Genomic DNA, 11,541 nt, shown 5'->3' on the forward strand with positions numbered 1-11,541 from the left:
AACTGTGAACCTGCCAGTGAGAGAATCACTATTTCCCATGCTACGAGCAGAAACATTACAGCAGAGAAAAGGCTCTTAAAAAGATGGCTTTCAGCCACATTTGAGAGTGGTCATTCACAAAAACTAAATTCATCTATAAATATAGCGTACAACATAGGCTATAGCAACAGGGAGTAAGAAACTATTCATGCCGTCTCTTATTGCATGTAAGTCCTGGCTACTGATGATACCATGTTTAAGGTGATTGAACTTTGGTGAGGTGACTGTTGTACCCTCCATTTCCCAACTGGCCAGGGGATATCCATGAACAAAATATAAGTGTGCCACCACATGAAATGGTAATAAAATCTTTGGCTCTACGCCTGTCGCAAGACTTCTGTCAGGAAAGCCAGAGATGAGAATGCAAGCGTCTCTGTAGCTATAGACATCTGATATTTGGGAAATCTGAGATTCAGATCCGCTCAGCTGCCTTATACACGGTTCCCATGAACTGAGTGGGCTTTTACTGTGAAAATGGCCAGGGTCCCGGGGGTCTTGTGGACAACTGTCACTAGTTCCCTAGCCTTTGTTTCACCCGCTCATTCTTTCTTGCTGAGTTGAAGGGGAAATTAGGAAGCCACTTCTCATTACAGAAAATCTCCCAGGACTGGTTGCTGTTTACGTTGTTAAGATAACGATGACTTCACACCAAGAGCACAGAATATTTCAGATGTCACCACTCAATGGATTTGCGTTGCTATTCATAGTTACTTGCTCTTTAGATACAAAACAGACCTGGTCAACTCCCAGAATAAACCCAGTCTTTGGCTATGATTGACTTTGATGCTCTTTCCATACTGCTCCAACTTGACACAGCTGCAGACTAACTTCAGAGACACCTACCGAAACTAGACGAGAAAATGGTTTTCAAGCATTCACTACTGCCTCTGAAGCGCAAGATGAGCTCCAGAAAGTTATGCACTTACATAACATATAATCTCTGAACTATGAATGGAAGAACTTCAGAAATATGTTGACATTTGTGTATACCAGTGTAAGGCATGGCTCCAAGACCAAATTTAAATAAATAAACATCTGTGTCTGTATTTCCATTTAAAGATGACTCACTACTTGCCTGAAATAAAAAAGAACAATTTAGTTAGCTTTCTCTCATTTCAGCAGGTTAGCTATTACCAGTTAAAAAGTAATCAACGTATCCTAGGTAAAGTCTTTGTGTGTTTATGTGTCATTAGGGGCAAGACCCATTATACTTTTCCTCAAACCTGTCTCCAACACAATCCCAACCACCTATTTAAGATGACTGGTCAGGACTAGTGATGGCTTCATGAACCTTCACAAGCTGACAAAGCTACCTGCGTGCTGTCAATCACTGGCTTCTTTTACAGTTTTTTTAACCAATGCTTAGACACAATTTCTGAAACTATGGCTCATTTTGGCAAAACTCAAAACACAAAATCCAAGGGCACACACACAATATGCAAAACGTCACACTTCTTGAAAAAGCAAACACTTCATCCAAAACTATTTTAACTCTTGTTGAAAAAATGGTATTTTTGCATCAAAACTCTACACACAAATATCAGATGAATTGTTCTTTCTCCACGCCAACTACACACATTTGTGATAAATGGAAAACACTACTAGCTTGTGTCTTTTGCATTTTCAGTGTGCAGGGCACAGCAGTCTGCTGTAAAAGTTTGTCACAGTACTCACTCGTATGATGTATTTTCACAAATATACAGGCTATGTATGCATATTCAATACATATACACTATAAAAATAGGGATTGTTTTTGGCATGAACAGTAACAGACAACACATGCTGTATATAATGTAATAATAAGATAACAAAAATAGGCTTGTTACTGTGAACTAAAGGAAAAATTAGGTTGCATCCTGTCTCCTGTTTGGGTCTAGCCACAGCACCTCATCAACATCACAAGCAATGTTCTCTCTGGCCAGACAGTGGGGGAAATACCGTCTGGAGTGACATATCCAGCCCTGGCATGCTCCTGCATCAATGTCACTAACAGGCCTCCTCCATCGCTTGGAGAAGGGGTATGCGTTGGTGGGTTCGGCGATCATAGACCTTCCGACGCCATGCCGAAAAGAATTCTTCAATTGGATTGACGAATAGAGAGTATGGTGGCAGGTGAAGTACCAAAAATCATGGGTGGTCAACGAACTAATTGCATACCAGAGCAGCCCAGAGAAAATGTATGTTGTCCCAGACGACAAAAAACCTGGACTGCTCTGGGCCATTCCCCTAGTAACTGGGAATAAGTATGTTGTGTAGGGTGCCACAAAGGTGATGTGGGCAGTCTTGTAGGGACCAAGAGTGGCATGACGATGAATGACACCATTCTGGCTAAAGGCTGTACACATTGTGATGTTGCCACCACGCTGCCCAGGGACATTGACGATGGCATGGTGTCCTATGATGTTCCTTCCCCTGCGCCTGTTTTGCACAGTACACTGGAATACAGTACCAATGAGAGGATAGCATAGCTTATTTGCACATATTCATAGCGCAGTTGTTTCACTCTGTCAGAGTTGCCCTGAAATGGTACCCTGTATAGCTGCTTCATGCGTAGGTGATGCCTTTTCAGGGGACAGCCCAGTGCGGATAAGCTCACCAAATGGACGTTGCCGAATGTTATGTTGTCAGTAATGATGTGCTGTTGCAGTTGTCCTGAAGTATACTATTCACCATGTTTACGTGTGCTCTTCCTGCTCTGGAGTGAACAGCCGTCTTCTTCCAACAGCAAGGGGTTGTCTAGTAATTCTGCAAAAACATGATGTGAATGGTTTTCCAGTATGGAATGAAATGTTACTGTAACTACTGATATACAATGGTACTACATATACTACAGTAGTACAGTAGTATACACAGTGCAGTTCTGTGAGTTCAGTAGCATGGTATAGAGGATAGGCCTACTTACCTATTCTCATTTCAAAATGTCAGGATGATACTTGCTACAGTGTAGCGGCTCAGATTAGGCTGGACCCTCTGCCCAGCCTCCCCAAAAGACAACCCATGGTTGACCACATGGTCAACCAGAGTGGCCCGGATCTCATCCGTAACGGTTGCTCTTACTCGTCCTCTTCCTCTCTCTCCAATATTGGCCTCCATTGTTGTCCAAACCAAGACTTATAACCTGCGGCCTATTTATAGTGCTCAAGCTCTGATTTCTAAGTGAACAAATTAGCCATAGGTGTTTTTAGGACTGGATTTTGGGTAATTGGTAAATGGGTGTGGCATTTGAATGGCAGTGTTTTCCAAAAGAAACACAGGGATTTAAGTTTTGAATGATGTGTCTAATGTAGTGAACTGTGTTTAGTGTTTTGCAAAAAGTGTGTTTTAGAATTGTAAATGAGTGCAAAGCAGAGAATGTGCTCATGGTTTAGCATACCAGGTCAATAGATGGGCTATGAGTTAGTGGTTTCAATAATTGTGCCACAAGTACCACTTTTTGTGTCTTAGCAATTGCAAAAAACTGTACATTATTTGAAGGCTTTGCACCACACAGACAAATACCAATGTCCCATCACTCCTTCAAATGTACACTAACTGAACTGAGGATTTTCTCTGTGGCTGGCTGCTATAGGCCTACTTACAGTAAATTACTCCTGGTGAGAGCAGGGTATAACAAGTATTTAGTAGCCTGCAGAATCCATCACTGGTAGAGTCTATTTTTTGTTAATCACCATGTGAGACATTTGAGTTCACTGCATACAAATTTAATCAGCCAGCAAGATTTTTATTATTAAATATAGTAATATTTTTTTTAGTTAGCTTACGTTATTAGCGATTTGGTATAAAATCAATAAAGATACATGTTAGTGTGCTAATCACATATTATTTAGGAGGGCAATATAACAATGAAAACATTGTTTTCTATACGTCAAATTCTAAAGTAACAAAAAATTCAGTTCGGTGGAGGACAACCCCCTTATTTTGAACCTCCTTCAGTTGTGGACATTGGTCAGCGATGAGCGCCACATCTGAATGACATGATTGATGGGCTCCCCCTGCTGGTGTGAAACGCAAACGGCATCTTCCTGCTATCCAAATTCAACAGGTAGTCTCCTACGTCGCTAAAGTTTCATTATTCAAAATATAAAATGGCTGCCCTAGCAACCACGGCGTCTGCGGAAACACTGCCGGAGGTAAGTAATTTATGAACGTTATTTTGTGGATTTAAGAGTTTTCTGAGGTAGCTAACTGGCGTTTGTTCATGTACTAAAAATAAATTTGTTAGTTTGCTAAATTTGGTCATTTAAGGTCTTTTAAAAAGAGTGCAGTATAAGTATGAACTTTCCAGGTTTGCTAGCTAGCTAGGTAACATACTGTCGTTTACGTTGCAGTTAACGTTACCAGTGCAGGCAGCTATCTTGGATGGTTACAGTATCTACAGCAGGTTTTAATTTAAAGTTAAACACATTAAAATATAATCAACCAATTAACAACGAAAATGTACGTTTTCCAGCCTGCACACTGTGTAACTATATGTGCGAGGTTGAGTATGAATGAGCCAGCTAGCCAGCAAGCCAGCAAACTATCAGATAACCAACTATTTTCTTAGTAGACTTCTTGGTAAGGGCAATTGCCAGAAGGTCAATGTCTTTTGCCAGAATTCTTGCTTACCATGAGTCTGAAATTGTCTCTTTGGTAGTGATTGTTTTGTAATTAGTTTTCAGAATATAACAAAAATAGTGTAATATATTGTTAGCCTCTGCCCCACATTATATATTAGGGTCCCTCACAGAATGAAGATGACTTCAGGATTGCCACCCACCATCAAAACCTTAACAGGAGGGAGAAAGCTGCCCAGACAAAAAAGTCAGAGTTCCTTCGAAATGTGGAGAAACTGAGAAAACAGTATGTAAATGTTTGTTCAGAAATTAAGGCTTTAAATGTATGCTTCAGGATGCATTCATAGTGCCGCTTCAGTGTTTGCTGAGTTTTCGTCAGACATGCTTAACGTCATCGTCAAGATTAATTTTTCGCTTCCATCTTCAGAGTGATGAGAATGTTAGGGTTGCTGTATTTTTTGAGTTAATTGAACCATCAGAACAAGAATTTAGTATAATTTTTTTGAAATCTATAGCTGCTGTTCTAAAAAGAGAGAGCTTCTGAAAAAAAGGAAGGAGTAAGTAACATGCATTATTTTATTTTTCAAATGACCTCAGAGTTGACAAACTTGAAAAAGAGAAGGCCCTGAGTAATCAGAGCAAGAATTTCTTCAGAGATGACTCTGGAACTTTGGAAGAATTTGATAACAGACTCAAGGATGACCGTAAGACAGATCGTAAGTAATGATCTTTTATATAGATGTTAACATTTGAGAATAATTATGAGGTATCACTGCAACGTGCCATAGTAAACCATTTCTGAAAGGACTTAATTTACCTCACCAATAACGGTGGCAGTAGCTCCCTACCTTTTCTGCGGCAAACCATCAAACTCACTCGGACATTTATGGCTCCATTGAAACAGTCCCTAACATGGTTAGAAAGAGAATGCAAACATGTGAGGCATCTTTTCTGGGGGTATATAACATTTCCCTGAGCTTCAGGAAGCACTATAAATCAACAGCTTTCAGTACAGCACTTCCTGCTACATTTGGTTTCTTGGTGCCTTCTTAATTGTATGCACTGACACAGAGAAGCCTCAAGCCATACATGAGGGGTTTTGTGCTGCATAGCATCCCTAATATTCACACACGGGGTGCAGCACTGTGGATGGCCTGCTCCCAGTTTCCACAGCCACTCACATTATAAAATGTTAAATGTGAAAAGTTCACATTACTCGAGTATTCAGTAAAATTCCATATTCTGTGTTCAGTTATTCAGTTGTTTGCAGCACTACTGCAGCACGTAAATGCTGTCGGGCCCAGTGACAGCGTAGAAAACCATTTCACTGAGATATTTCTGAAGGTAGTGCAGCATCTAAAAAGGAGCGTGCATCATTTACCAGAGCGAACTCGAGAGACACGCATCTAAAAAAGTAAAAATACGCATGCATGTAAAAATGTCATTCAATTTAAAATGCGACTGCATCTAGGAAAGCAGATCCATCTAAAAGAGGCCGCCTGTAAAAAAAAGCGTGTGTCAGAAATGAAGCTCTGTGTCCCAGAAATAATGACAGAGGAAGATGGTTGGCATTTACAGTCTTTGTCAATTAAAAAAAAAGGGTTTTAGGATTTGAACGGCTGCCATTACTGAGAGGTGCCAGCTGATGCAGCATGTTACGTTACATTTATGGAATGCAGTTTCCATTCCATTTATGGAATGCGCTGAGCGTGTGCTTCCACTGTTGTGCCTTATGGTCAGTTATATTAAACAAGTTAATTCTCTTCCAGACTGCAAAGATGTACATATACCAGTGTGTGTGTGCTTATTACTAAGGCACATTTTTATTTAAAATCAGTAAAAAGCATTTGTTATAATTGTGATCAAAGTCACAAAAACTATTTTTAGTTGCACTTGATTTTTGGGATGCCTCTTTTTAAAGCTGCATGATACTGTTTGCCCTTCTAAAAGCATATGACATATTAAGGACTTGGCTTGCTAATGGTACATAAACTTCACTAGCCAGTTAGCTAGTTAGATGAAAATGTGTGACTTACCAGCACTACCTTCTCGATAGGATACATTGGAGGATTGGGCCTCTTTGCCTAAGATAAGTGTGTTGTATGAAGGGGTTGGTAGTTCAGAGGAAGTCCACGAGATGTTTTGAACATCATGGCATGCTGCATAGTTTGTGCCTGGAAGCACTTATTGTAGAGACATGTAATGGATGAATTGTCCTGCCAAAAACTATGCACATTTCTGTCCTCGGTACAAAGGCAGTGAAAGAATACTAAGGGAATCTTCATCCTGTGTTTCCTCAAAAAACTTAACACGGATGGAATAACAACTTTGTCTCATTTAAAATAACAGGTGATTGTTCCAGCTGAACCAGAAACCAAAGTGACCTCTTTAACCTCTCCAGTAACTTCTCTTAAGCCATTTTGTCAGTCCTCCTAAAAGCACTATTAGTAGAAAGAGGAAATTGTCCTGCTTTGCAACCTGCCATTTCCCCAAATAGCTCACAGCGGGTATCCCATGCAGCTTGGATGATCTGCTCTTCACTGTAAAAGCCTTTTTAGGTTAGCTGTTGATTGGCTGATAAACTGTTGTTAAATGAGCCAGTATCTCCAGCCATTTTAATTTCTGACAATTAATGGTAAGCGATGGGACAAAAAAAGTCAATTTTTTCGAAAATGATTCTAAAATTTATTTTAATTTATTTTCTCTCTGCCAGTAATGAAACTGCAGCAGCAGCTGAGGAAGCTCAACAATGGTGTGAACAGATTCCAGAGACAGCTCATGGATGTGAAGCCGACCCCAGAATGTAAGAGCTGCCATTGAGAAGAACGGCTTAAATGCCTGTGTCACAACTGTGTGTCCAGTAATGATAAGTGCCTCAGCGGCATGCAATCTGAAATATTGTTGTGGTTTTGTTTATATTTTGGGGACCGGATCTTTTTAGCAAGGATATGTACTAAGGATATGCATTAATTCTTCTGAACAGAGAGGCAGGTATATATATTTTTATGTCTTGAAATTGGCAACTCCACTTAGACTTGAACTGAAGATGAATTTTTCTTTCAGTGCTTACAAGATAACTCACAAAATTAATGCTGCAAATTATATTTTTTCAGTAATTGAGAAACTGAGAGACATAATGACCGAGGTCGAGAATTCCATCAGCACTTTCAAAGAAGATCAGCGTCAAAGGCATGTAAATGGAATGTAGTTTCATATAACCTTTGAATAAGATAGTAAAATTAACATAATATTTCACTTTGATCTGCTACTTAATTGGAAGTTCTCATTTTTAAAGATCACAGGATATACAATTTTTAGAAAATCCTAAATCATTACATTACTTTTCATTAACAAGGATAATAATGTCTTTGAATTGACATGGTCTGCTATTTTCAGTGCTAAAGTGACTTTGATTTATGTAGTTTTGAGGAGCTGCTGAAGGAGGAGAAGACCTACTGGCAGGAGATATGTGCCTTTGAAAAGAAGATCGGGATGTGGTCCTCGGCCGCGGCCGTGTCCGCGGTGCCGAAGGCGCCCCCAGCCCCCCTGGCCAAAGCGGGCCTGGCGGGAGCCCCGGACGGAGAGCTGCCCCCAGAGGTGACGGAGCTGGAGAGGTTCCTTCAGCGCACGGGGGGCAGGCAGGGCGGCTGGGACCAGTATGACCACCAGAGCTTCCTCAAAGTGTGGACCAAGCACGGCGGGAGGCCGGCGCACAGGAAGGAGGCCCTGCTGCACCTGCCAGGCAAGACGGAAGAGGAGGTCATACAGCACGAGGACTGGTACCAGACGCTGCTGCTCCTTGAGGAGAAGAAGAGGGAGGTGAGGCACTCCCGTCCAAATGAGCCTCTCCTGCCCCCAGGGGCGAACATCCTCAACTGGACATTTGAGTCCAGCACATCTGGATTGGTGTTTTTGTCATGCGACTGTATAGTGATAAGAGTTATTATTTCAAAGATGGGAATAGGCTTTAGCTGCTTCTGAAAGTTTTATTACTTTATATCCAAATATTATTATTCTCCATGTAATTTTATTAGGATAGCAAGAAAGACCTTAATCCTTCAACTTTGTTATAGACCTGTGCTATTTTCTGCAGCAGTCTAATATCTCACAGTGTCTGTAACTGATTTAAAAAAATGATATAATTAAGATGTACACAGTTATGGCTCTTGACAGCTGCTACCCAGGATGTTTTCATTGGTGTCTGTACGACTGCATCTTATTAAGTATTAAGAACAAGGCAGGGGATCAGACTTATTCAGTGCAACCACTTAGGCAATTAGGCAAACAAGCAATTAGGAATTTCACTGGGATTTAAGACGCAGAACCTCTCAGCCTAAATAATCAGCGATGTAACTCCCTGATGTAATTGTGCTTTTTATGTATACTCTCAATCCTCAGCCCTCTAGTTCCCAGCCCTCACCTTTCCATCACTACTACTGAAATGTCTAATGTGTGTTCTCCTCCTCAGTAAAGCACTTTTTCCCCTAATGCATCTTTTAATCTCTGCAACCACATGGGCACACCAGGCAATCCAGAGATGGAAGACTGAGAGGCAGCAGAAGAAAGAGGTGGAGCTGAGACAGCAGGAGGAGAAAGAGGACATGGCGAGGCAAGAGGAGGCCTGGCTGGTGGAGGCGCAGCAGCGGAGGGAGGAGGAGGAGCGGAGGGAGGCGGAGGCCCAGCTACAGGTCTGGAAGGCCCAGCGGAGGCTGCAGGTGGCACAGGAGAAGCAGAGGAGGCTCCAAGTGGAGGTGCTTGAGAGGAAGAGGGCCAAGGAGAAGCGGCGGCAGCAGCTGGAGGTGAAGCTGGTCGTGGAGGCCCGCGTCCGCGAGAGGAAGCAGCAGGAGCAGTTCCTCCTCCTCGAGAGGGAGCTCTTTGAACAGGAGGAGATACGGGAGAGAGCCAGGTCCGCAGCCAGGCAGATCAGACACTTCCAGGAAAGGGTGGGTCTCAGGTGCACACCTGCTGAAACTCCCTTAGGAAAGATGGATTTTTATTTATAGACCAAGAAAACTAGTGATGCAGCACCCACTGCTTTTCAGTTACAATTTCCCCAAGTGATATTTACTAGGACAAGGTCACAGTTACATGTAGCGTTGAGAAAAGGGATCAGGGATATTAGTTAAGGTTACAGAAAGCATCAGGAGTATAAGGAGCATAAGGGATTTTTTTAAGAAATATGAACGTAACATCTTACAGATTTAAAAGATAGGATGTGTTTCTCATAACTTGGTGTGTTTAGTTGTGATTGAGTGGAACCTTCTCTGATCCTCAACTGACTAAACACCGAGTTTTGATGAGGGAAAGATAATGTATTTCTCTAGGATCTATACAAGCTGGAGACAAAGCTACAGGAGAAGCAGACCAAGGAGGAGGAAGAGGAGGAGAAACAGAAGAGGCTGGCCAAGCTGAAGGAGAAAGTGAGTGCTCTCTGAAGAAGCACAATGTTCTGTATGTTTCATAAAGACCTTTTTGCTTATGTGATAGTTTCATTTGAAATTATTAATTTCAAATATATATGAAGCCAGCATCCATAACAAGATTTCAGTATATAATGTGTCCCTGGCCATGGTCTGTGTGATGCAATAACTCAGGTGGAAGTGCACCGAGACCCTACCAGAGTGTGGAAGCCCACCAAAGGATGGGAGGAACGTACCAAACAGATCGGACCAACGGGGGGAGGACCTGTATTGCAGATGTTTCACAGGTACCTCTCATATAATGCACACAGGCTCCACTCAATTACATTTGCTCTGTGTAACCTACATAGTTTCAAAATCATCTCTTACAGAGCCGTGCCAAGCTGGAGACAAGGATTGTGACTGGGACTTCCATTTTCAAGGGCAGCACTGTACTTTTATGCACATGTGTATTTATATACAGTATTTATATATTGTATGAATGTTAATTTTAGGTTATGCCTAACTTTTTGCTAAGCTGCTGTTTTATTTGCTTTTGGAAGTTATTATTTTTGATAGTATACAATTTCTTTTTTTATATTTCACTGTGATGTTTTTAGGTGTCTTAGAAGGGTCATTAAATGTTTAAAGTTGTCAACACGTGTTGAGAGTTTTTTTTTATTTCTTTTTTCTCAGCAGCTGAGCAACCTTCCTTTTCGTTACCTTGGTGATGTTTAGGTTGTTGTCCACCTTAACTCCTAGATGTCTGCTCAAATCTGACTTTACCATCTTTTCAATATTGATCCTTTCAAAACACTGCATAAATAACCACAGCTGATTTTCTTAGCATGTCTTTTATGTGAGGCACAAATTCTAGTTGCATCCCACTTTTCAACACCTCTGTCTTTGCAACAGTCACAGGAATCACTATTAAATCAACATCAATCTTTACCAGTACCTTCTTAAATCTGCTGCATCTGGAATATAGTAACAAATATCATTAACTATGATTCTGGTTTGTATGATGCTGTTGAGAATAATGTATAACCTTTAATTAGAGGTATGAACAACTATGAAGGACACTGTATAGAAAATATTCATATCTAATCTAATCTCTCCAAATACTAATTACTCCACATACATTTATTCTCAGAATACATTTTTGCCTTACTGCTCATTATATTATTTACAACATTGACATTTTATATATTATAAAAACACATATCTCCTCCATCACCCGTATGATTTATGAAGCTTTGTTCCAAAGACATTTGACCGGAGCAGTGCCCTTTTTACGTGGTCATCAGGTCACCAGTCTGCGCTAGGGATGACAGGTGGACCGTTGTTGAAATACTGTTACTAGGTCTTCATGAATGCTGAACGGTACTGAAAAATACACCACAGCATCTGTGACAGAATCCATTTTTTCTATCAAAATGCTCGTCATCACTGGAAAACATTATCCTTGGGACCTTTTGGGCAAACTTTGGGGCATGTCCCTGTTTACAAGGGAAGTGACGTCTGCGGAAGTTTTTTCAAACTCAAAG

General features: G+C 41.0%; 1 protein-coding gene across 1 annotated transcript; it reads left to right on the forward strand.

Annotated features, from left to right (window-relative positions):
- Positions 1 to 4,124: 4,124 nt before the first annotated feature.
- Positions 4,125 to 10,444, forward strand: LOC118776490 (coiled-coil domain-containing protein 112). The gene is made up of 10 exons (XM_036526851.1): positions 4,125 to 4,169; positions 4,769 to 4,881; positions 5,193 to 5,311; positions 7,309 to 7,398; positions 7,709 to 7,784; positions 8,018 to 8,414; positions 9,122 to 9,538; positions 9,920 to 10,021; positions 10,190 to 10,302; positions 10,387 to 10,444. Exons 1-10 carry the CDS (start codon positions 4,125 to 4,127, stop codon positions 10,415 to 10,417), a joined length of 1,503 nt encoding a protein of 500 aa, XP_036382744.1. The 3' UTR covers positions 10,418 to 10,444.
- Positions 10,445 to 11,541: the final 1,097 nt, after the last annotated feature.

Source organism: Megalops cyprinoides, chromosome 4 (genome assembly GCF_013368585.1).
Source record: "Megalops cyprinoides isolate fMegCyp1 chromosome 4, fMegCyp1.pri, whole genome shotgun sequence".
Taxonomy (NCBI): domain Eukaryota; kingdom Metazoa; phylum Chordata; class Actinopteri; order Elopiformes; family Megalopidae; genus Megalops; species Megalops cyprinoides.